The sequence below is a fragment of the Oncorhynchus masou genome, chromosome 25 (genome assembly GCF_036934945.1).
Source record: "Oncorhynchus masou masou isolate Uvic2021 chromosome 25, UVic_Omas_1.1, whole genome shotgun sequence".
In the NCBI taxonomy this organism is placed as follows: domain Eukaryota; kingdom Metazoa; phylum Chordata; class Actinopteri; order Salmoniformes; family Salmonidae; genus Oncorhynchus; species Oncorhynchus masou.
In genome coordinates, this window is record NC_088236.1 from 18257179 (window position 1) to 18283911 (window position 26733).

The 26733-nt window shown below is 45.8% G+C and overlaps 1 protein-coding gene across 3 annotated transcripts in view; it reads right to left on the reverse strand.

The window, feature by feature from the left end:
• The window catches only part of LOC135513862 (phosphoglucomutase-like protein 5), a 44546-nt gene that overhangs the window by 16406 nt on the left and 1407 nt on the right, over positions 1 to 26733 (reverse strand). For all 3 annotated transcript variants that reach the window (XM_064936832.1, XM_064936833.1, XM_064936831.1), the window contains exons 2-6: positions 18815 to 18977; positions 11713 to 11859; positions 11421 to 11546; positions 11117 to 11307; positions 10297 to 10451 (exon numbers count right to left, since the gene is read on the reverse strand). In XM_064936832.1, coding sequence (XP_064792904.1) covers positions 10297 to 10451; positions 11117 to 11307; positions 11421 to 11546; positions 11713 to 11859; positions 18815 to 18977 — 782 coding nt within the window. The remainder of the gene's footprint in view (positions 1 to 10296; positions 10452 to 11116; positions 11308 to 11420; positions 11547 to 11712; positions 11860 to 18814; positions 18978 to 26733) is intronic.

Genomic DNA, 26733 nt, shown 5'->3' on the forward strand with positions numbered 1-26733 from the left:
CACACACACAGAGAGAGTGGGAGAGGGGAAGGGAAGGAGGGAGATAGAGGTAAAGGGGTAGATAGACAGGGAGAGAGGGAGAGAGTTATTGTCACGCCCTGGCCGAAGTATATTGGTTTTGTCTTCATTTATTTGGTCAGGCCAGGGTGTGACATGGGTTTATTGTGGTGTGTTTTGTCTTGGGGTTTTGTTAGGTATTGGGTTTGTGGCTTAGTGGGGGTATCTAGCATAGTCTATGGCTGTCTGGAGTGGTTCTCAATCAGAGGCAGGTGTTTATCGTTGTCTCTGATTGGGAACCATATTTAGGCAGCCATATTCTTTGAGTGTTTCGTGGGTGATTGTTCCTGTCTCTGTGTTTGTTGTCACCAGATAACCTAAACAGCCTTTCACGTTACGTTTGTTGTTTTGTATTGTTCGTGTTTATTCGTTCATTAAACATGTATGAAAATTACCACGCCGCATTTTGGTCCACTTCTCCTTCACCAGAGGAAAACCCTAACAGAATCACCCACCACAACAGGACCAAGCGGCGTGGTAACGGGCAACAGCAAAAGCAGCAGCAGGAGAAGGAACAGAGGCAACAGCAACAGCGAGGTCAGGATTTCGGGACATGGGAGCAGAATCTGGACTACACAACTTGGGAGATAGACAGGTGGGCGGTCGACCCAGGGAGAGTGCCGGAGCCCGCCTGGGATTCGATGGAGCAGTGTGCGGAAGGTAACGAGAGAATGAGGTTGGCGAAGCAAGCACAGCGGCGCGGAAGGAAGCCCGGGAGTCAGCCCCAAAAATGTATTGGGGGGAGGCTCACAGGGAGTATGGCGACGTCAGGTAGGAGACCCGCGTCAACTTCCTGTGGTTACCGGGGGGCTAGAGAGACCGGGCAGGCACCGTGTTATGATGTGGTGCGCACGGTGTCCCCAGTGCGGGTGCATAGCCCAGTGCGGTATATTCCAGCTCCGCGTATCGGCCGGGCTAGATTGAGCGTCGAGCCAAATGCCATGAGGCCGGCTCTACGCATCTGGTCTCCAGTGCGTCTCCTTGGACCGGCGTACATGGCACCAGTCTTGCGCATGGTGTCCCCGGCTCGCCTGCAAAGCCCAGTGCGGGCTATTCCACCTCGCCGCACTGGCAGAGCGACCGGGAGTATTCAACCAGGTAAGGTTGGGCAGGCTCGGTGCTCAAGAGCTCCAGTGCGCCTGCACGGTCCGGTCTACCCAGTACCACCTCCACGCACCAGCCCTCCGGTGGCAGCTCCCCGCACCAGGCTTCCTGTGCGTGTCCTCGGCCCAGTACCACCAGTGCCAGCACCACGCATCAGGCCTACAGTGCGCCTTGCCTCTCCAGTGCTGCCCGAGCCTTCCTCTTCTCCTGCGCTGCCGGAGTCTTCCGCCTGTTCAGCGCTGCCGGAGCCTTCCTCCTCTACAGCGCTGCTGGAGTCTCCTGCCTGTTCAGTGCAGCCAGAGCTGTCAGTCTGCATGGAACAGCCAGAGCTGTCAGTCTGCATGGAACAGCCAGAGCTGTCAGTCTGCATGGAGCAGCTAGAGCTGCCAGTCTGCATGGAGCGGCCAGTCTATGGAGCGGCCAGAGCTAGAGCCGCCAGTCTGCATGGAGCAGCCAGAGCCGCCAGTCTGCATGGAGCAGCCAGAGCCGCCAGTCTGCATGGAGCAGCCAGAGCCGCCAGTCTGCATGGAGCAGCCAGAGCCGCCAGTCTGCATGGAGCAGCCAGAGCCGCCAGTCTGCATGGAGCAGCCAGAGCCGCCAGTCTGCATGGAGCAGCCAGAGCCGCCAGTCTGCCAGTCGGCCAGACTCTTCCAGATCCCGCCAGACTCTTCCAGATCCCGCCAGACTCTTCCAGATCCCGCCAGACTCTTCCAGATCCCGCCAGACCCTTCCAGATCCCGCCAGACCCTTCCAGATCCCGCCAGACCCTTCCAGATCCCGCCAGACCCTTCCAGATCCCGCCAGACCCTTCCAGACCCTTCCAGATCCCGCCAGACTCTTCCAGATCCCGCCAGACTCTTCCAGATCCCGCCAGACCCTTCCAGATCCGCCAGACCCTTCCAGTCCCTTCCAGATCCGCCAGTCCCTTCCAGATCCGCCAGTCCCTTCCAGACCCTTCCAGATCCGCCAGTCCCTTCCAGACCCTTCCCGATCCGCCAGACCCTTCCCGATCCGCCAGCCGGCCAGACCCTTCCCGATCCGCCAGCCGGCCAGACCCTTCCCGATCCGCCAGCCGGCCAGACCCTTCCCGATCCGCCAGCCGGCCAGACCCTTCCCGATCCGCCAGCCGGCCAGACCCTTCCCGATCCGCCAGCCGGCCAGACCCTTCCAGATCCGCCAGCCGGCCAGACCCTTCCAGATCCGCCAGCCGGCCAGACCCTTCCAGATCCGCCAGCCGGCCAGACCCTTCCAGATCCGCCAGCCGGCCAGACCCTTCCAGATCCGCCAGCCAGCCAGGATCTGCCAGATCCAACCACCTGCCTGAGCTGCCCCTCAGTCCAGTGGGGTTCTGGGTGAGGACTACTAGGCCATGGTGGGCGGCGAGGGTGGACTATCCAAGGACGCGAGGAGGAGGGACTAAGACTTTGATAGAGTGGGGTCCACGTCCCGCGCCGCCACCATGGACAGACGCCCACCCGGGCCCTCCCCTATGGTTTTTGGTGTGCATCCGGGAGTCCGCACCTGGGGGGTCTGTCACGCCCTGGTTGAAGTATATTGGTTTTGTCTTCATTTATTTGGTCAGGCCAGGGTGTGACATGAGTTTATTGTGGTGTGTTTTATCTTGGGGTTTTGTTAGGTATTGGGTTTGTGGCTTAGTGGGGGTATCCAGCATAGTCTATGGCTGTCTGGAGTGGTTCTCAATCAGAGGCAGGTGTTTATCGGTTGTCTCTGATTGGGAACCATATTTAGGCAGCCATATTCTTTGAGTGTTTCGTGGGTGATTGTTCCTGTCGCTGTTTGTTGTCACCAGATAGGCTGTTTAGGTTTTCACGTTACGTTTGTTGTTTTGTATTGTTCGTGTTTATTCGTTCATTGAACATGTATGAAAATTACCACGCCGCATTTTGGTCCGCTTCTCCTTCACCAGAGTAAAACCCTAACAGTGACAGGTAAGGGGCAGATAGACAGGGAGAAAGAGTAGGAGACAAGGGCAGGGAGACAGAGACTAAACTTGTCCGGTACTTACTTGTAGCGTACTAACTTGTAGGGTACTAAATTGTAGGGTACTTCCTCTCTGATAGAGAAGTGAGCTTGCCAAAGTTTTGGTATAAGATGACCCCTCCCTAACGCTTCAAAGCATCTGAAAGGACGACAACCATAATTTCCCCACTTAAAATCTAGCATGACTCCAAAAATGAGTCGTTCAATAGAACATGCAACAAACAGAACTGTTTTGCTGCGATTGGAAACACTGCTGATCACTTCAATTCAAGACTGTGGAATTTTGTTGAAATTCTGAGAGGGGGTCAGACATTAAGATGTTGTCATAAACCCCCAGTAACATACAGCAGCTGTGTGTATGTGTGTACGTGTGTGTGTGTGTGTGTGAGAGAGATTATTACCAAATAAGAGTAAGGCCTTTTTTTCCCTCTGAGGGAAGGGCTCTGGAGCAGAAAGCCTGGCATTCCTACAAGAATACGGAAACTGAACATTTAACTCACTGTTGACGTTTCAATCACATGTCTGCAGCCAACACAAGCATCCAGCACGGCCCTGGTCAGGCAGAACGTTGCTCCAACGTTAGGGGGATGTTGGGACAGGGTTGTTTATTTTAAAAGGCATCATAACAATACTGAGGGAATGTGGTGCTTTTCTAGGGCTTTAATGCTTTGCACTAGCTGTGCCCCGACCAGAACATTGCATAAACACCAGGCCCTTTCAGAGCTGTCACACAAACACACACACACAGGCACACGCACATACCACACATGCTCGTCACCAAGCTTAGGACTCTGGGTCTGAACACCTCCCAACTGGATCCTAGATGTCCTTACAGGTCGACCACAGGTGGTGAGGGTGGGCAACATCACATCCACCACGCTGCCCCTCAACATAGGGGCCCTACTAGGGTGTGTGCTTTGTCTCCTCCTGTTCTCCCACAACGGTGTAGCCACGCATAACTCCAACACCATCATTAAGTTTGCTGACTCCACAACAGTGGTAGGCCTGATCACCGACAACGATGAGACAGCCTATAGAGAGGTCAGAGACCTGGCAGTGTGGTGCCAGGACAACAACCTCTCCAACGTCAGCAAGACCAAGGAGCTGGGGGCACGTGCCATCCACATCGACGGGGGTTGCTGTGGAGCAGGTCAAGAGTTTCAAGTTCCTCAGTGTCCAAATCACTAAATACTTAAAATGGTCCAAACACACAAGCACCGTTGTGAAGGCACGACAACGCCTCTTCCCCCTCAGGAGGTAGAAAAAGTTTGGCATGGGCACTCAAATCCTCAAAATGTTATACAGCTGTACCATTGAGAGCATCTTGTAAAAGACTCCAACCACCCAAGCCATATACTATTCTCTCTGCTTCTGCATGGCAAGCGGTACCGGTGTATCAAGTCTGGAACCAACAGCCTCTTGAACAGCTTACAGCATATCCCCAAGTAATCAGTCTGATAAAGAGCTCACAAAATAGCTACATGGATTAACCTTGTATCTTTATTGACCTTTTAGTTGTATTTTTGCACTGTCTCTTTGCACACTCAGAGACGCTACACACTCAGAGACCCTACACACTCAGAGACCCTACACACTCAGAGAGACACTCACATACAAGCTGCTGCTACTCTGTTTATCTTATATCCTGTTGCCTCATCACCTTACCCCTATACTGCACATATCTACCTCCATCACTCCAGTGTCCCTGCACATGTAAATATGGTATTGGAACTGACCCTGTATATAAAGTAGTATGCTTACTTACATATTGTGTTCTTCATATTTTTTCTTATTTCGTGTTTTTTGGTAGTATTACATTGTTATTGATTATTTCATAGTTGGGTTTGAGTTTAGAATAAATACATTTCACTGTACCTGTGCCATTAAAACCTGAAACACACACACACACACACACTCCTTGAACTACCTGACAGCATCAGGACCTCCTCACAGTTGACAACCACAACATTGAGTTTTCTTAATAAACTACCACAAAGGGGAAGGGGACAGTTTCTGGTTGGCTGGGTTGACTACCTTCATGCTGGTAGTTAAACGCAAAAACAGACAAAACAGACAAGTACTTCAGTGATGATAGCAGATATGGGCACAGAGTTTTTCACACCAGTATTACTCATCCCATGGCTGGGTCCTGATTCAAAGACCTGGAAGTCGAATACAGAGATCAAATATTCATTGTCATTTAATTAACATGATGCAATAATGATGCATTTTACTCAATAACAAAGATTTATTGTTTAAGTCTAATTACAAAAAGCTGTTCTATGTTCAGTATGATGTTTCCATGACGTTGTTGACTAGGAGAAGTCAGTCAGTATTTTGGCTCTGATAAGTATGCTCACGTCCAAATGTCAATCAAATGATTAAAGGCTGACATTTCTCTGCTCCCCAATATAAAGAGACATGTTAGAAAGAAACACTTGGATGAGCACGACTTCTCTCTCTCTCGCTCCCTCTCTGCCTCCCTCCATCTCTCTTCACAATGAAATCTGTCTCTTTCCCAGCGGTCTTTGCCAGAAAGTAGGGATGCTGGCAGTCAAGTGTTACTTAAGATGTTTGTGTGTGCGTGTGTGTGAGGGGGGATTTAAGGTCCTGTTTTTCACTGGTTCATCCTAGTAAAAGGGACAACAGTGGCCTTCTCTCTCTCGCTCTCTCTCTCTCTTCCTCCTCCCTCTCTCCTCCCCCTCTCTTCTCCCATTCTCCCAACCCTGGAGTAGCCAAAGGAGAGGCAGATGTTTCCTCTCCCAAAATTCCTCTCCCACCTTCCCTTCCCTCACTGGAACAACATAAGACTTCCATCGCTTGCACACACACACACACACACACACACACACACACACACACACACACTGAAATGCTGGCCAGCCGGGGTGGGAGATTTAGCGCCTCTTTGTCGGCTGCTTGCCCTGCCATGGTCAAACCTAAGCTTCCTGCTCCACAAAACACATCCTCTAACTGCCTTCACACACACACACACACAGGGTTTCTCTCACACTCCTAAAAAGATTACTTCTGGGCTGCGGCCATTATACAATTCTACAGCACCCCACCACTCAACAGGGGCCACGCTCTGGGACTCACTAAATAAGACCCTTGAGAGACAGCCACAGATACAGTACATGAACACAACAAGTGTGTGTGTGTGTGTGTGTGTGCATGCGACTGAGTGCGTGCATGCATGTGTGTGAGTGTGTGTGCGACTGTGTGCTTGCGTGCATGTGTATGAGTGAGTGTGTGTGTGTGTGTGTGTGAGACACTGTGTGCTTGCGTGCATGTGTGAGTGTGTGTGTGTGTGTGATTGTGGGCCATTTGGCCTGTGTGAATTATAAGGGTGTTGGATTACCTTGCGGTGCAGTGGGACTCGTGACAATCACCTTTCATGTGTGAGTATGTGTTGGAACAGGACATGCAGTCAAAGGAAACTGAGGCAATGATATCAGTGTGGCCGTTTCTACAGCATAAGACACAGCCCCAGGTCAAGAGCTGTGTGACGCAAGTGTGTATGTGCGTGTGTTCGTGTGTGTGGTCGTGCCAGCGTACGTGTGTGTGACCAGCTCCAAGAAGGGCCATTAATGATGTGACGTCACCTCAACCTCACATGTCCACACAGGGTTAGCGCCAGCGGCCGGCCTCAGCACACAAAGATGGGCTGGGAGTGATCTCATTTCCTCCATGGCTGCCAGCGCTAACAGGACCGCCACTGAGTCCACCAACTCTCACAGGAGGAGGGTCAGAGGCCAGGGTGACACACACCAACACACAATGTTGTGATCACACCTTTCACACCACTGCTCTGGAACAGCCTTTATGGTTAGGTCCCAGTGTGTCCCACCTGGGCTGTGTTTATAGGCAGTGTGTGTGTCAGCGTTCATTTCGTACATAACTATGACAAACAACCTATTTTTCCTGACAAAACCTAATGACGATAATGAGTCGAGATGCCATGAAAAAAAAACTGTGACAAATGAGTTTTCATTTTAGTTGACGAAAATGTGACGAGACTAGAATTCCACCTGAGACTAATACACATTCAATTTGCCATGAAGATCCTTTTCATCTGTTTTGTCCAATCATAAGCAAACATACCTTTGCAGACTATTTAATGCGATCCTCTCATTGGCAGAATTAACGTCTTTCAGTTGCGTGATCTGATTGAGTTGGGCCTCCTTTCCCAGAGCCTTCGTAGCGTTAAGCTCATCGTTAGAATCAATCTGTTTCTCAGTGCTCTAGACCACTCGTAGAGAAGCCACAGTGCTTCGGCAGATGTATTTTGACCTTCCGTGTAACTTTCTCCGCTAAACATAGAATCAAGATGTTTAGGCTATACGTATCTGTCTTACTGACTGACGATAACTTCAGAACAAAGTTGACTACAAATACAAAGTTGCCAAAGTATTTGCGATTGTTACAAACAACTTTATAATAAAACAATACTTCGATTGAAAACTTAAATGACTGCATTCAAAGAAAAATAGGCTACATGGGCCTATATATTTACATTGCCTTCAGAAACTATTCATACCCCTTGACGTTTTTAACAATTTGAAAATGAAATACAGATATATCTCAATGACATAATTCACACCCCTAAGTGAATACATTTTAGAATCACCTTTGGCAGCAATTACAACTGTGAGTCTAAGAGCTAAAAAAAAAAATCTTCAAGCTCTGTCAAATTGGTTATTGATCATTGCTAGACAGTAATTTCAAGTCTTGCCATAGATGTCCTTTTCATCACTTTGACATTATGGGCTAGTGTAGGCCAATGACACTATGACACAATGACACTAAATCAACATTTAATCCATTTTAAATTCAGGCTGTAACAACTAAATTTGTAAAAAGTCAAGGGGTGTGAATACTTTCTGAAGGCACTCTAAATCATATTAAAATATTTAATGGGTGGCGCAGGCGCAGGTCTAGGGTACTGCATCCCAGCGTTAGCTGTGCCAACAGGGACTCTGGGTTCGCGCCCAGGCTCTGTCGCAGCCGGCCGCGACCGGGAGGTCCGTGGGCGACGCACAATTGGCCTAGCGCTGTCCGGGTTAGGGAGGGTTTGGCCGGTAGGGATATCCTTGTCTCATCGCGCACCAGCGACTCCTGTGGCGGGCCGGGCGCAGTGCGCGCTAACCAAGGTCGCCAGGTGCACAGTGTTTCCTCCGAAACTTTGGTGCGGCTGGCTTCCGGGTTGGATGTGCGCTGTGTTAAGAAGCAGTGCGGCTTGGTTGGGTTGTGTTTCGGAGGACGCATGGCTTTTGACCTTCATCTCTCCCGAGCCCGTACGGGAGTCGTAGCAATGAGACAAGACAGTAACTAATAACAATTGGACATCACGAAATTGGGGAGAAAAAGGGGGTAAAAATTCTAAAAATAAAAATATATATATACATTGAGTTTTATTTTGCTACTAGGCTACTAGTCTGTCATTTTTGCCTCAATATGTTTAATGATGTGTGACAAGATGTGTGCAACGATGTGCCCAACCTGTGGTTTAATAAGCCGCCTCAATATTTGCAGCCATACAGTAGTTGGAAATATCTTTCTAGGAGCTCTGGCCCCCCAATGGTGGAACAAACTCCCTCACGACGCCAGGACAGCGGAGTCAATCACCACCTTCCGGAGACACCTGAAACCCCACCTCTTCAAGGAATACCTAGGATAGGATAAAGTAATCCTTCTCACCCCCCCCCCTTAAATGATTTAGATGCACTATTGTAAAGTGGCTGTTCCACTGGATGTCAGAAGGTGAATTCACCAATTTGTAAGTCGCTCTGGATAAGAGCGTCTGCTAAATGACTTAAATGTAAAAAATGTAAATGAGCTGATCCGTCATCAGTATTGTGTTATAATTCTAATCTTAAGGAAATATTTGAGTGGAGAAGGCTGATCCGAGAGCAGCGTTGCTTTTCTTCGGATCCTATCAGTATCGACACATGGTTTAACGATGCACTTAGCGAATGTTCTCTCTACGTGCATGTTCAGGAAACACTTAAAAAGTTAGCTGGTAAATAATGATGCAACTGGTACAATCATCGTAATGCTTAAGTTACATCGCAACTGGTACGATCATCATAATGCTTAAGTTACATCACAACTGGTACGATCATCATAATGCTTAAGTTACATCACAACTGGTACGATCATTGTAATGCTTAAGTTACATTGCAACTGGGAAACGAGGCCCTGATCTGCCCGGCTCTCCCACACAGCTCAGGCTGTCACTTCAGTCTCTTTTGAACTGATGTGCAGCCCACTTCAACTGGAGCTAACCGAAGATAGCTTTGATCACATCCCATGTGCAGTTATTCATCTCTTCATCTCACAGTAAGCCCTGTTCAACTAGTCTATCTTAATGTGCACATCATGGAAGGTAAATATGAATTATTTCATGGAGAAAAAAATGCACTGATAAATATATGACAAAATTACTGACTAAAACTAGACTAAAATTGTCCAGAGTTTGAGTCGACAACTAAAACTAAGTAGGATGAAATGACAAAATGTGACAAAGACTAAAACTAAATCTAAAATATCTGCCAAAATTAACACTGCTGTGTGTGTGTGCACGCGCACGTGTGTAAGACTGTGTGTGTGTGTACAACTTGTCTATGTGTTTATAAAAATCAATCAAACAGAGACATAAAACACAGATGTATACATTTGAGGTGTGTGTGTGTGTGTGTGTGTGTGAGCTCACAACGCCATTCATAGTGGGTGATTCTCCACTCTAAGGCATCCAATCTCTTCAGAGAATTGACCAGGGCAGGTATTTGTGGATTGGGGTCACAAGAGTGGGGGAGAGAGGGAGGGAATAGAGAGGAAGAGAGAGGGAGAAAGAGAGAGACGATTGAGAATGGACCAGGTCAGGTATTTGTGGATTGGGTTCGCAAGAGTGGGGGGAGAGAGAGAGATGGGTGAGGGTGGGAGGGAGGTCAGGTGATGAGCAGGGGGTGCAGGGTTAGGTGTTGATGAGAAATATGGAAGTTGAAAAATGATAAAGTCCTGTGGAGCATTTCCCCCAGCAGCCATCCACACCTGATTATATTTTCCCCTTTGAGCCCAAAGACAAAAAGGGCACAGGGTAAACGGACCGTGGTGTGTGTGCGCGTGTCCTACCTGTCTAGGGCAGTGCTGGTTGCCATACTCCTAGCGAAGCCCTTTAGCCCCAGCTGTCTGAAGTAGGGGATGCAGGAGAGGTTGGCAGCCATGACAGCCAAGGAGTCTGATGGGTTCACAAAGAAACCATTCTCACCCAGGATCATATACCGGTCCTGCGAATACACACACCAATACATACCTTCTTCAACCAGACAACAATCCATGGAGAACTAACCAATACATCATTGATAAAAACATCATGTTAAAGATGAATATTGTTGTTACTCCCGTCCCTACCAGTTGATAAATTGTTGTTTTAATTGCATCTGTCACAATCAAATCAAATGTATGGGACACCTACTTCCTACTAAGATGCATCATCGTGAGCACCGGGGGAGGGCTCCAATAGGACGCAATACAGTAACATAATTCTCCTGATGCTAGGCTAGGTAATTGAGTTAGGCTAATGTGCGTGAGCATGGCACTGCTAGAAATTACTATGTGAAAATGTTGTGGAAAAAATGTGACGTTTGTTTTGTCACAGATATTAGCTGGTTCCATTGCTTAACATCCTGTTATTGACCAGCATATAAATACAGACAAAAACATGGCAATTCCAAGTTCCCAAGTTCCCCTGTGTCCACATAGGTCCCGTGCTTGATTTGGCTTGCTGTCATGGAACCAAAGGAATAGTCCCAAAAGTGTAAAAACCTGCCCATTTTAGCAGATTCAAACATGGTCCTCAAACATGCTCATCAGCTCTCCAGAATGTGTATTCTAGTACTTTGCATTATTACATCCACTGTTTCTCTCCTCCTCTCAGTTTCAGCTGTCTCACCCCGTCTGCATCGAGCGCAGCTCCGAAACCAAAGTCTCCACCCTTCATGGCATCGACCAATGGGGCTGCATATGTGAGGCTGGGCTCTGGAGGCCGGCCCCCAAAGTCCTCCAGGGGGACACAGTTGACGGCAGCGTTGGCAGGAGCCCCCAGCTCATCACACAGGATACGCCGCACATACGGACCCATCACTGACAATAGAATAGAAAATAATAAAATAGAATAGAACACCGTGAACATACCACAGCAGTGAGCGCCTGATACAATACTGCTACCAATTTGGTCTTTGCGAGTGTTATCTTACCTCCATTCATGGCGTCTACACGTATCTTCAGCTGTTCAGGTCCTGTCAGAAGGGTCTTGATGGAGCTGAAGTCAAAGATGTTTCTCAGCAGGTTGAGGTACACCTCCACTGAGTCCACTATCTCAACTACCAACACACAGGACAGGAGAGGAGTCTTGTGTGTATCTGCATGTGTATATCCACCCAATAGTACATATGCTACTTTGCATGCAAGAACAGAGTGTATATGTGGTGTATGGCGCGTGTGAGAGTAGCATGGCGCGTGTGTGCGCTCTGGGTGTGTGTCCAGTACCTCTGAAGGGTTTGAACTTATTCTCCAGGTCAAAGTCGTGGCGTCCCAGTCTGGCCAGGTCTATGTGGAGGTCAGGACAGATGGTGTACTCCTCCAGGGTCCTGCTCACCTGGGCAATCTTCTCCATCACTGTGTCCGGAGATGGGCCTATCAGGGGGAGAGGACACAGTTACCATGGAAACCATTGTTTTCAAATGAAGTGGCCTATTGCTGGTCAATTGTTGTTGTTATACCTGTTTAACAAGAGTGATAGAAGCCTATGGTGTGCGTTAGAAATAAGGCACCACCGTTGAGTATTCATAAGAAGTTAAATAACATTTTCTCTATATTGAGAAGTCATATTACGGAGAAGTCATATTATATATACTATACATACAAAAGTATGTGGACAGGACACCACTTGAAATGACTAGATTCAGCTATGTCAACCACACCCATTGCTGACAGGCGTATAAAATTGAAAATCAACCACACCGCCATGCAATCTCCATAGACAAACATTACTGAATTGCTCTGTGACTTTCAACGTTGCACCGTCATTGGATGTCACCTTTCCAACTTGTCAGTTCTAGAGCTTCCCCGGTCAACTGTAAGTGCTGTTATTGTGGACTGGAAACGTCTAGGAGCAACAACGGCTCAGCTGCAAAGTGGTAGGTCACACGAGCTCACAGAACGGGACCACTGACTGCTGAAGTGCGTAGAATGTAAAAAATCTTTGTCCTCGTTGCATCACTCACTACAGAGTTCCAAACTGCTTCTGGAAGCAACGTCAGCCCAATAACTGTTCATCATGAGCACAAGCCTAAGATCACCATTCACAATAGGAAGCGTCAGCTGGAGTGGTGGAAAGCTCGCTGCCACTGGACTCTATAGCAGTGGAAACGTGTTCTCTCGAGTGATGAATCATGCTTCACCATCTGGCAATCCACTGGACAATCTGGGTTTGGCGGATGCCAGGAGAACGCTACCTGCCCCAATGCATTGTGCCAACTGTAAAGTTTGGTGGAAGAGGAATAATGTTCTGTTTTCATGGTTCTGGCCTGTTAGTTCCAGCAAAGGGAAATATTACCGCTACAGCAGACAATGATATTCTAGATGATTCTGTGCTTCCAACTTTGTGGCAGCAATTTAGGGAAGGCCCTTTCCTGTTTCAGCATGACAATGCCCCCATGCACAAAGCGAGGTCCCATAACGAAATGGTTTGTCGCGACCGGTGTGGAAGATCTTCACTAGTCTGCACAGAGCCCTGACCTCAACCCCATCGAACACCTTTGGGATGAATTGGAATGCTGACTGCGAGCCAGGCCTAATCGCCCAACATCAGTGCCCAACCTCACTAATGCTCGAGGCTGAATGGAAGCAAGTCCCTGCAGCAATGTTCCACATTTAACATTTACATTTAAGTCATTTAGCAGACGCTCTTATCCAGAGCGACTTACAAATTGGTGAATTCACCTTCTGACATCAGTGGAACAGCCACTTTACAATAGTGCATCTAAATCATTTAAGGGGGGGGGGGGGTGAGAAGGATTGCTTTATCCTATCCTAGGTGTTCCAACATCTAGTGAAAAGAGTGGTGACTGTTATAGCAGCAAAGGGGGGACCAACTCCATATTAATGCAGTGTATTAGCAATATAGTGTGTTAGCGATGCATAATATGCTATATGTGAGATTGTTAGAAGCTACTGGGATCCTGACGAAGCAACTGGAGTCATGTAGACATTCATAAAGAAGACATTGTGTAGAGTCCTTTTGAGAGCCACAGACACAGATTCAGTCACAGAGTCACAGAGCCATAGTCACAGAGCCACAGTCACAGAGCCAGTCACAGAGGCACGGTCACAGAGCCACAGTCACAGAGCCACAGAGCCACGGTCGCAGAGCCACGGTCGCAGAGCCACGGTCGCAGAGCCACGGTCACAGAGTCACAGAGGTACAGTCACAGGGCCACAGAGATAACTGGTGTGAGATGAGGAGAGGAACACCACTTTGATCTACAGTGCCTTGCGAAAGTATTCGGCCCCCTTGAACTTTGCGACTTCTCCTTGTATGAGCTGAAAGTTTAGAGGGATGGCCAGGTCTTGGTAGATATGCAGTGGTCTGATACTCCTTCCATTTCAATATTATCGCTTGCACAGTGCTCCTTGGGATGTTTAAAGCTTGGGAAATCTTTTTGTATCCAAATCCGGCTTTAAACTTCTTCAACAGTATCTCGGACCTGCCTGGTGTGTTCCTTGTTCTTCATGATGCTCTCTGCGCTTTTAACGGACCTCTGAGACTATCACAGTGCAGGTGCATTTATACGGAGACTTGAACCCGGTTCCGGGTTGGAGCGAGCGGTCGCATCTACACTTCGGTCCGCAGGTAGTATAACTTTTCATTACATTTCATTATAGTACAACGGTATGATTTGTCTAATCTTAGCAATCTCTCCTTAGCTAGCTACATAGCCGTCTTTGTATCAAAGATAATTGCGTAATTATCGTATTTCGTCGTCCTAACGTAGTCTACACTGCTATCTGCCCAGCAGCTAGCTAATGTCCACCGTCTACCAGCACTGTAGAAACTATTACACTCAACTGAACGACTTGATTAGTGTAGTGTTACCTAGCTACATAGTTGTCTATGCGGTCTTCGTATCCAAGATAACTGTGTAGTTTAGAGTGTGTAGACTTAGAGTGATTATCTTAATTTACCGAGGTTAGCTAGCCAGCTATTTGTCGTCCTTAACGTAGGAGATACTGCTAGCTAGCTAGCCAACAGCTAGCCAACGTCTACTGAATAGAACTTCAACAACCCGGTCTACATTCCGCTTCGCTCCACAGGTAGTATCACATTTTCATTTCACTTCATTACAGTACAACGGTTTGATTTGTTTGATCGTAGCTAGCTAGCTACATAGCCGTCTTTGTATCATAGACAATTGTGTAGTCTAGAGCGATTTTCTAGGTTAGCTAGCCAGCTATTGTCGTTCTTTTAACGTAACGTAACGTAATCAACACTGCTAGCTAGCCAGCTAGCCCCCGAATAGCAGCACTGTAGAAACTATTCACTCAACGGAACGACTTGATTAGTGTAGTGTCAACAACGCAGCCACTGCCAGCTAGCCTACAAAGTCAACAACGCAGCCACTGCCAACTAGCCTACTCCAGCAGTACTGTATCATTTCAATCATTTTAGTCAATAAGATTCTTGCTACGTAAGCTTAACTTTCTGAACATTCGAGACGTGTAGTCCACTTGTCATTCCAATCTCCTTTGCATTAGCGTAGCCTCTTCTGTAGCCTGTCAACTATGTGTCTATCTATCCCTGTTCTCTCCTCTCTGCACAGACCATACAAACGCTCCACACCGCGTGGCCGTGGCCACCCTAATCTGGTGGTCCCAGCGCGCACGACCCACGTGGAGTTCCAGGTCTCCGGTAGCCTCTGGAACTGCCGATCTGCGGCCAACAAGGCAGAGTTCATCTCAGCCTATGCCTCCCTCCAGTCCCTCGACTTCTTGGCACTGACGGAAACATGGATCACCACAGATAACACTGCTACTCCTACTGCTCTCTCTTCGTCCGCCCACGTGTTCTCGCACACCCCGAGAGCTTCTGGTCAGCGGGGTGGTGGCACCGGGATCCTCATCTCTCCCAAGTGGTCATTCTCTCTTTCTCCCCTTACCCATCTGTCTATCGCCTCCTTTGAATTCCATGCTGTCACAGTTACCAGCCCTTTCAAGCTTAACATCCTTATCATTTATCGCCCTCCAGATTCCCTCGGAGAGTTCATCAATGAGCTTGATGCCTTGATAAGCTCCTTTCCTGAGGACGGCTCACCTCTCACAGTCCTGGGCGACTTTAACCTTCCCACGTCTACCTTTGACTCATTCCTCTCTGCCTCCTTCTTTCCACTCCTCTCCTCTTTTGACCTCACCCTCTCACCTTCCCCCCCTACTCACAAGGCAGGCAATACGCTCAACCTCATCTTTACTAGATGCTGTTCTTCCACTAACCTCATTGCAACTCCCCTCCAAGTCTCCGACCACTACCTTGTATCCTTTTCCCTCTCGCTCTCATCCAACACTTCCCACACTGCCCCTACTCGGATGGTATCGCGCCGTCCCAACCTTCGCTCTCTCTACCCCGCTACTCTCTCCTCTTCCATCCTATCATCTCTTCCCTCTGCTCAAACCTTCTCCAACCTATCTCCTGATTCTGCCTCCTCAACCCTCCTCTCTTCCCTTTCTGCATCCTTTGACTCTCTATGTCCCCTATCCTCCAGGCCGGCTCGGTCCTCCCCTCCCGCTCCGTGGCTCGACGACTCATTGCGATCTCACAGAACAGGGCTCCGGGCAGCCGAGCGGAAATGGAAGAAAACTCGCCTCCCTGCGGACCTGGCATCCTTTCACTCCCTCCTCTCTACATTTTCCTCCTCTGTCTCTGCTGCTAAAGCCACTTTCTACCACTCTAAATTCCAAGCATCTGCCTCTAACCCTAGGAAGCTCTTTGCCACCTTCTCCTCCCTCCTGAATCCTCCTCCCCCTCCCCCTCCTCCCTCTCTGCAGATGACTTCGTCAACCATTTTGAAAAGAAGGTCGACGACATCCGATCCTCGTTTGCTAAGTCAAACGACACCGCTGGTTCTGCTCACACTGCCCTACCCTGTGCTCTGACCTCTTTCTCCCCTCTCTCCAGATGAAATCTCGCTTCTTGTGACGGCCGGCCGCCCAACAACCTGCCCGCTTGACCCTATCCCCTCCTCTCTTCTCCAGACCATTTCCGGAGACCTTCTCCCTTACCTCACCTCGCTCATCAACTCATCCCTGACCGCTGGCTACGTCCCTTCCGTCTTCAAGAGAGCGAGAGTTGCACCCCTTCTGAAAAAACCTACACTCGATCCCTCCGATGTCAACAACTACAGACCAGTATCCCTTCTTTCTTTTCTCTCCAAAACTCTTGAACGTGCCGTCCTTGGCCAGCTCTCCCGCTATCTCTCTCAGAATGACCTTCTTGATCCAAATCAGTCAGGTTTCAAGACTAGTTATTCAACTGAGACTGCTCTTCTCTGTATCACGGAGGCGCTCCGCACTGCTAAAGCTAACTCTCTCTCCTCTGCTCTCATCCTTCTAGACCTATCGGCTGCCTTCGATACTGTGAACCATCAGATCCTCCTCTCCACCCTCTCCGAGTTGGGCATCTCCGGCGCGGCCCACGCTTGGATTGCGTCCTACCTGACAGGTCGCTCCTACCAGGTGGCGTGGCGAGAATCTGTCTCCTCACCACGCGCTCTCACCACTGGTGTCCCCCAGGGCTCTGTTCTAGGCCCTCTCCTATTCTCGCTATACACCAAGTCACTTGGCTCTGTCATAACCTCACATGGTCTCTCCTATCATTGCTATGCAGACGACACACAATTAATCTTCTCCTTTCCCCTTCCGATGACCAGGTGGCGAATCGCATCTCTGCATGTCTGGCAGACATATCAGCGTGGATGACGGATCACCACCTCAAGCTGAACCTCGGCAAGACGGAGCTGCTCTTCCTCCCGGGGAAGGACTGCCCGTTCCATGATCTCGCCATCACGGTTGACAACTCCATTGTGTCCTCCTCCCAGAGCGCTAAGAACCTTGGCGTGATCCTGGACAACACCCTGTCGTTCTCAACTAACATCAAGGCGGTGGCCCGTTCCTGTAGGTTCATGCTCTACAACATCCGCAGAGTACGACCCTGCCTCACACAGGAAGCGGCGCAGGTCCTAATCCAGGCACTTGTCATCTCCCGTCTGGATTACTGCAACTCGCTGTTGGCTGGGCTCCCTGCCTGTGCCATTAAACCCCTACAACTCATCCAGAACGCCGCAGCCCGTCTGGTGTTCAACCTTCCCAAGTTCTCTCACGTCACCCCGCTCCTCCGCTCTCTCCACTGGCTTCCAGTTGAAGCTCGCATCCGCTACAAGACCATGGTGCTTGCCTACGGAGCTGTGAGGGGAACGGCACTGCAGTACCTCCAGGCTCTGATCAGGCCCTACACCCAAACAAGGGCACTGCGTTCATCCACCTCTGGCCTGCTCGCCTCCCTACCACTGAGGAAGTACAGTTCCCGCTCAGCCCAGTCAAAACTGTTCGCTGCTCTGGCCCCCCAATGGTGGAACAAACTCCCTCACGACGCCAGGACAGCGGAGTCAATCACCACCTTCCGGAGACACCTGAAACCCCACCTCTTTAAGGAATACCTAGGATAGGATAAAGTAATCCTTCTCACCCCCCTCCCCTTAAATGATTTAGATGCACTATTGTAAAGTGGCTGTTCCACTGGATGTCACAAGGTGAATTCACCAATTTGTAAGTCGCTCTGGATAAGAGCGTCTGCTAAATGACTTAAATGTAAATGATTACACACAGGTGGATTGTATTCATCATCATTAGTCATTTAGGTCAACATTGGATCATTCAGAGATCCTCACTGAACTTCTGGAGAGAGTTTGCTGCACTGAAAGTAAAGGGGCTGAATAATTTTGCACGCCCAATTTTTCAGTTTTTGATTTGTTAATGTTTTTTGAAATATGCAATAAATGTCGTTTCACTTCATGACTGTGTCCCACTTGTTGTTGATTCTTCACAAAAAAATACAGTTTTATATCTTTATGTTTGAAGCCTGAAATGTGGCAAAAGGTCGCAAAGTTCAAGGGGGCCGAATACTTTCGCAAGGCACTGTATGGATATGACTGGAAGATGACTGAGATTTTAAGCATTTCACTGAAAGTTCTACAGCTGTTGTATTCTGTGCACGTGACAAATACACTTTGATTCCACAGCAAAGCCCTGGGGACTTGGGAGGAAGGCCGGTCCATGATGGCACTCCGAGAATATGAAAAGGACTATGAAAGGACTATGGTGCCAACTCCCTCACCTCAGTTAATAAACCACCAATCTTGTATTTGTATAGCACCTTTAACAAATGCATATATCTCAAAGTGCTCAATTACAACCTAAAGCCAACAAGAGCAAGCAGAAGAATCTGGGGCAAGAAAATTACTTAGGTAGGAAGACATCCATCAATCCTTTAACTTACTGACAGCTGGCAGATTGACAGCAATCAGTCAAATTATCGCCTCACCTCCATTGGCCACGTTGAATTTGACCCCAAAGTCTCCCCCGGGGCCTCCTGGGTTGTGACTGGCTGTCAGAATGATTCCACCAATGGCCTTGATCTTCCTGATGATGCAGGACACAGCAGGGGTGGACAGGAGGCCGTTGTGGCCAATCACCAGACGGCCAATCTGACAGACACACAGACAGAGAGAGAGTTGAACTTCAGCTAAATGAATCTCATTCTGGGACCTATCTTCATATAGAGGTGATTACTTTACGTGAACATGCAGGGATATAGTACATACAGTAATTGTACATGCATTATTATTCAACACTAAAGCATGTACAAAAATTGCAACTCAGTAATAAAAAGGTCTATTATTGTAGACTAGCTCAGTGTAGCTTCAGCCTACAGAATGATTTTATTCACATTTCTTTATTGTAACGAGCTTCATCTCTTTTGTCAAGTGTTATTTTTTAGAACGGGTCACATGGCTCCTGTCATGATGCTCAGGGCGTCATCTTTCCAGAAGCGTCCAGAAGTTGTCACCGATGAAGGGAAGGATGCAGACGTATTACCACCCTCAAACGAGGTTACATTCCAGACGGTCATCTTCGGCGTCTACATCCATTTACTGAAGCAAAGTCTCACATGTTTTGGCCCTAGGCTAGTGTTTCAACTACTCTAAATAAAAGTGTCCTCATTCACGGGGAATTCATTTTTATGACGTTGGAGCAATCTCCTCACTTCTTGATTCAGAGAGATTGAGAGAGCTATATTTATGTTTATTTATTTTCCCTTTTGTACTTTAACTATTTGCACATCATTACAACACTGTATATATACATAATATGACATTTGAAATGTCTTTATTCTTTTGGAACTTCTGTGAGTGTAATATTTACTGTACATTTATTGTTTATTACACTTTTGTTTATCATCTATTTCACTTGCTTTGGCAATGTTAACACACGTTTCCCATACCAATAAAGCCCTTGAGAGAGAGAGAATAACCCATAACAACAAAGTGAAAATAATGTATATAAATATATAAATACAGAAACTTGTCATTTACATAAGTATTCACACCCCTGAGTCAATACTTTGTAGAAGCATATTTGGCAGACACCGCTTTGGATCAATAGGGCCCTTTGCACTTTACATCTGCCATGCCCTGTCAGCAACCCTGTTATAGGCCTATCATCATTCCATACTCTGCCCCCAGCATTTCACAAATATTTGTTCAAGGTCTTCCCAGCGCTTATATCCTGAATTTGGCTTGTGGCCACTAAACTGACTGGGTATCCCCCAAGCCTTGAGAGGCGTGGGCAGGAAAGGAGTGGACGAGGGATGGAACAGCCGATAAGGCAGGCAGGAGACATTTGGCCGGGCCAGCAAAAAAACAGACCCATCTCAAAACAAATACATTCCCCTCAGATTTTCCTTTGGCACTTCACCAAGCTTGATATCGCACAGATCTGAGAACACTGTCCTTTCCAAGCGCTCTGCGGAATTGGGTAACGGCCTAACGGGTAATGGCCAGTCAAGCAGACATGCGCAAACACACACGCTGACACTTGGCTAGGCTTTAGGACCTACAGTGCCTTCAGAGAGTATTCACACCCCTTGACTTATTCCACATGTGTTGTGTTACAGCCTGAATTCAAAAAGGATTACATTGGTGATTTTTTTCCAGTCTACAAATTTTGCAAATGTATTTCAAATTAAATACATAAATGCCTATTTTACATTAAGTATTCACTGTGACTGACTGTGAATCTGTGACTAACTCTGTGACTGTAACTCTGTGACTATGGCTGTGTGACCCTGTGACTCTGAATCTGTGACTGTGGCTCTCAAAAGGACTCTACACATTGTCCTCTTTATCAATGTGTACATGACCCCCTGAGTCAAGACGTTGTAGAAGCACCTTTGGCAGTGATTACAGCTGTGAGATGTCCTGGGTAGGTCTCTAAGAACTTTCCACACCCGGACTGAGCAACATTTACCCATTATTCTTTTAGAATTCTTCAAGCTCTGGCAAATTGGTTGTTTATAATTTGTCGACAACGATTATCAGGTCTTGCCATATATTTTCAAGTTGATTTTGATCAAAACTGTGACTTAGCCACTCAGGAACATTCTTTGTCTTCTTGGTAAGCAACTCCAGTGTAATTTGGCTTTTCCACATTTTTTGCAGTTTAACTTCAGTACCTTTTTGCAAACAGGATGCATGTTTTGGAATATTTTATTATGTACAGGCTTCCTTATTTTCACTCTGTCAATTAGGTTAGTATTGTTGAGTAACTACAATGTAGTTGAACCATCCTCCTATCACAGCCATTAAACTCTGCAACTGTTTTATAGTCATCATTGGCCTCATGGTGAAATCCCTGAGTTGTTTCCTTCCTCTCCGGCAACTGAGTTAGGAAGGACGTCTGTATCTTTGTACTGACTAAGTGTAATTAATAACTTCATTATTCTCAGAGGGATATTCAATGTCTGCTTTTTAATTATTTATTTTTTACCCATCTACCAACAGGTCCCCTTCTTTGCAAGGCACTGGAAACCTCCCTAGTCTTTGTGTTTGAATCTGTGCTTGAAATTCACTGCTCAACTGAGGGACCTTACAAATAATTGTATGTGTGGGGTACAGATGAGGTGGTCATTAAAAAATCATGTTAAACCATATTATTGCACACAGAGTGAGTCCATGCAACTTGTTATGTAACTTGTTAAGCACATTTTTACACCTGAACTTATTTATGTTTGTCATAACAAAACATTTCAGCTTTTCATGTTGAATTAATTTGCAAACATTTTGTGTGTAAGCCAGTGACACAACATCTCAATTTAATCTATTATAAATTCAGACTGTAACAAAACAAAATGTGGAAAAATTCAAGGGGTGTGAATACTTTCTGAAGGCACTCTATATCACATTGAAATCATGTTGCGATTATTATTATTATCTGACCCTGCTGGTCATCTTTGAACATCTTGGCCATGTACTGTTATAATCTCCACCCGGCACAGCCAGAAGAGGACTGGCCACCCCTCATAGCCTGGTTCCTCTCTAGGTTTATTCCTAGGTTCCTGCCTTTCTAGGGAGTGTTTCCTAGCCACTGTGCTTCTACATCTGCATGAATTGCTGTTTGGATTTTAGGCTGGGTTTCTGTATAGCACTTTGTGACATTGGTTGATGTAAAAATGACTTAAGGCAAAAATGAAAGGAGGGTGCTTGGGTAGGCGTATAACACAAACATCTAGCAACCCAAAGTTTAGATGTTCAAATCTCATCACGGACAATGTTAGCTAATTAGCAACTACTTTGTTAGCTAACCCTTCCCCTAACCTTAAAACATTTTAGCTAACCTTTCCCCTAACCTAACTTCTAAGCTTACCCCAATTCTAACCCCTGGAGATAGCTAATGATAGCATCAGTCACCTAGCCACCTAGCTAACAATAGCCACAACAAATTGGAATTCATATCATACGTTTTTTGCAAATTCGCAACCTATTGTATGAATTGCAATTCATAACATATCATACGAATTGTAATTTGTAACATATGATACGAATATGATGATGGATTAATACATACAATACGAAACGTAACATATCATACTAATTGGAATGTCTCAGATTTACATAGAGTATAGTATGAAATGCTCTTGCGACTACATTTATATTTATTCTGTTGTTGGAGTACACTCAGACCATTCCAACACAGAAAATATGATTTTTAACATTCTTTTTTTGGAAGGAAAACAATTTCACTCATATTGTAATTAATTATAGGTCATATTTCATAGAAGTCTGGAAACACTGGACAGTTACTTTAAAACCAGGGATTTTTGTTCTCTAACTGAAACTACCCCTCCAGCCGTCTGGCCGTGTTGGTGGGTAACCTTCATTAATTGAGACAAGTACTGTATGTAGCCCTATGTCATGTGGCAAATTTTCCTCATTAGTGAGCCTTATCTTTTGCTTAGTGTACCCCCCCCCCCCCCCCATATTCATGTGTGTTGTCCAAATAATGTGCTAGCAGGGAATATGTTTTACCTGATAGAATCCTTTAACTTTGTGCTACATTCCACAGGGCCTACACACAACCAAGGCCATACTGTTGATCTGGTGCTGTCCTATGGTCTGAATATTGACGACTTGGAAACTATTGATGTGTGTGTCTCTGACCATCTCAGTATTGTTTTTCTTAAGCTTTTTAAAATAATTTCTGCCAAAGTCTCACTTTAAATATTCTCCCAGAGTCTCACTTTAAATAATCTGCCAGAGTCTCATCATCTGCCAGTCTCACTTTAAATCATCTGCCAGAGTCTCACCTTAAATAATATGCCAGAGTCTCACTTTAAATCATCTGCCAGAGTCTCACTTTAAATCATCTGCCAGAGTCTCACTTTAAATCATCTGCCAGAGTCTCACTTTAAATCATCTGCCAGAGTCTCACCTTAAATAATATGCCAGAGTCTCACTTTAAATCATCTGCCAGAGTCTCACCTTAAATAATATGCCAGTCTCACTTTAAATCATCTGCCAGAGTCTCACCTTAAATAATATGCCATAGACTCACTTTAAATCATCTGCCAGAGTCTCACTTTAAATCATCTGCCAGAGTCTCACTTTAAATCATCTGCCAGAGTCTCACCTTAAATAATATGCCATAGACTCACTTTAAATCATCTGCCAGAGTCTCACTTTAAATCATCTGCCAGAGTCTCACTTTAAATCATCTGCCAGAGTCTCACCTTAAATAATATGCCAGAGACTCACTTTAAATCATCTGCCAGAGTCTCACTTTAAATCATCTGCCAGAGTCTCACTTTAAATCATCTGCCAGAGTCTCACTTTAAATCATCTGCCAGAGTCTCACCTTAAATAATATGCCAGAGTCTCACCTTAAATAATATGCCAGAGTCTCACCTTAAATAATATGCCAGTCTCACTTTAAATAATATGACAGAGTCTCATCTTAAATAATATGCCAGAGTCTCACTTTAAATCATCTGCCAGTCTCACTTTAAATAATCTGCCATAGTCTCACTTTAAATAATCTGTCAGAGTCTCACTTTAAATAATCTGCCAGGGTCTCACTTTAAATAATCTACCAGGGTCTCACTTTAAATAATCTACCAGGGTCTCACTTTAAATAATCTACCAGAGTCTCACCTTAAATCTGCCAGAGTCTCACTTTAAATGATCACACTTGTGCTTTAAAAAAGGAACTTTGAAAGGCTGGAAGCAAATGGAAGACCTGACAACTTCAAGTATTCTATGAGATAATGAAGGATTTGATGAGAAATTACAATGTTGAGGTTAAGGATGCAAGAGCGAACTACTTCTCTACTCTGATCTCTGAGAAAATTCTGTTTAAGACAATTGTGTGTGTTGTTCTTGGATGTGGTCCCTACTACACTACTAAAATATGTTATGCATACTGTTACATTCTGTCTATTGTAAATCGCTCCCTGACCTCTGGCTCCTTTCAGCCTATTTGAAACTGCTCTGGTTCAACCTCTCCTTAAAAAGCCCAATCTAGACCCTTCCTCACTGAGTAATTATAGTCTTATCTCTAAACTTCCTTTGTATCCAAGATGTTAGAAAAAGTTGTTTTTAAGCTATTGGTGGCTCATTTGAGCATGTACAATTTATTAGAAAAATTCCCGTTGGCTCCCGCTCACTTCACAGCAATGGAAACTTCTTTATTGAAAGTTAGTAATGACCTTCTGTTGACTGCCGATTCCCGTGAATGATCTATCGTAGTTCTTTTGGAACTCAGTTTGATAACATTCTTGTCGACCAGCAGGAGAGGTGGGTGGGAATCTCCGGCGCTGCCCTCGATTGTTTCAGGTCATATTTGAGTTGCAGACGTTTCTCGGTGAGCATGGGTGGTTCAGGTCAAGCTAGCCTGGCTACCTTACACAAGTGTCTAGCTGACATTGAATGTTGGATGTCTGACATCTTTCTCCAGCTCAATGATAAGAAATCTAAGTATTTTTGTATCTATCCCCCACCTTGATAGAACCCAGATTGAAAATAGCTTTGGTCCTATATCCACCAATGTAAAGCTGACTGACAGAACCCTTGGTGTCTTCTTTGAACCTGATCTGAACTTTGAGCTACATGTGGCTCAGTTGGTAGGGCATTATCCTTGGGTTGCTGGTTTGAGTCCCATGGGTGACCAGTATGAAAATGTATACACTCACTACTGTAGTTCGCTATGGATACGATTGTTGACATAAATGTAATGTCAAGAAGGTTGTCCAGTCCTGCTTTCATCATTTAAGAAATAGAGCTAAAGTCAAGTCATTTGTTTCAGTCACTGATCTGGAGAAAGTTATACAAGCTTTTATTTCCTTATTATTATTATTATATTATTATTTCCTCACGTCTACAGTATATTACTGTAACTCGTTGTATAGGCCTATCTGTCTCAGTCAGAAGTCACTCCATTGTCTACAGTATATTACTGTAACTCGTTGTATAGGCCTATCTGTCTCAGTCAGAAGTCACTCCATTGTCTACAGTATATTACTGTAACTCGTTGTATAGGCCTATCTGTCTCAGTCAGAAGTCACTCCATTGTCTACAGTATATTACTGTAACTCGTTGTATAGGCCTATCTGTCTCAGTCAGAAGTCACTCCATTGTCTACAGTATATTACTGTAACTCGTTGTATGGGCCTATCTGTCTCAGTCAGAAGTCACTCCATTGTCTACAGTATATTACTGTAACTCGTTGTATGGGCCTATCTGTCTCAGTCAGAAGTCACTCCATTGTCTACAGTTTTACTGTAACTAAAATGAAGTCACTCCATTGTCACAGTATATTACTGTAACTCGGCCTATCTGTCTCAGTCACACTCCATTGTCTACAGTATATTACTGAGTCCTATCTGTCTCAGTCAGAAGTCACTCCATTGTCTACAGTTTGTATAAAATGCTACAGCTCGGCTCTTAACCCAATGAGTCCCTCTGCGATGCCGGCGACATTTGCACTTCCCACCCCTTTAAAACACTGTGTTTGAGCTACAGACTTCTTGTTGTACCATTGGATTTGTCTATTTCTTCTGCATCTGTCAGTACAAACCATTAGTCTGTGTGATTAAAAGGGACTGAGGTAAAGTGTTTGTGACACAAGGACAGATTCCGAAGGGGCCAGGGCCGGGTCTTTTTACAAAAACGTATGTAGAGTCCAAATGTTTTGAGCTACAACTATTAAAAGCTATCTATAAAAAGCTGAGACTCTCACAAACACATACATGTAACATATTCTATGACGCTCACAAGCTACACAAGGTCATTCGAAGGTAAGGGGTTCTTCTACATAGAAGATCACAGGTAACCACAGGACATAGTATTGTAACAACTCACGTGTAGAAGTAACATAGTAAACTTAGAGCCGGGACCCTCCAATTAGTATGTTACATTTTGTATGGTATATATTAATTTGTGGATGTCCATCATCCGTTGAGTACGACATGTTACGAATTACAATTCATATGATATGTTACAAATTGTAATTTGTACAATATGCTATGAATTTTCTAAATGTAAGATATGTTACTAATTCCAAATGGTTGTGGCTAACGTTAGCTGGGTAAGGCGTTCGGGTTAGGGGTTTAAGGTTATGAGTTAGGTTAAAGGGTTAAGGTTAGTGTTCAGGGAAGCATGAGCAAGTAGTTGCAAAGTTGCTAATTAGCTAAAGTTGTCCATGATGGGATTCGAACATGCTACCTTTGGGTTGCTAGACATTCAGTCACATAGTAACCTGGGCAGGGGTAGACTTAACATAGTAAATTGAAATCCGGGACACTCCAATTAGTATGATATGTTACGTTTCGTATGGTATGTATTAATTTGTGGATGTCCATCATCCATTTCACAAGTTATGTTACAAATTGCAATTTGTATGATATGTTAC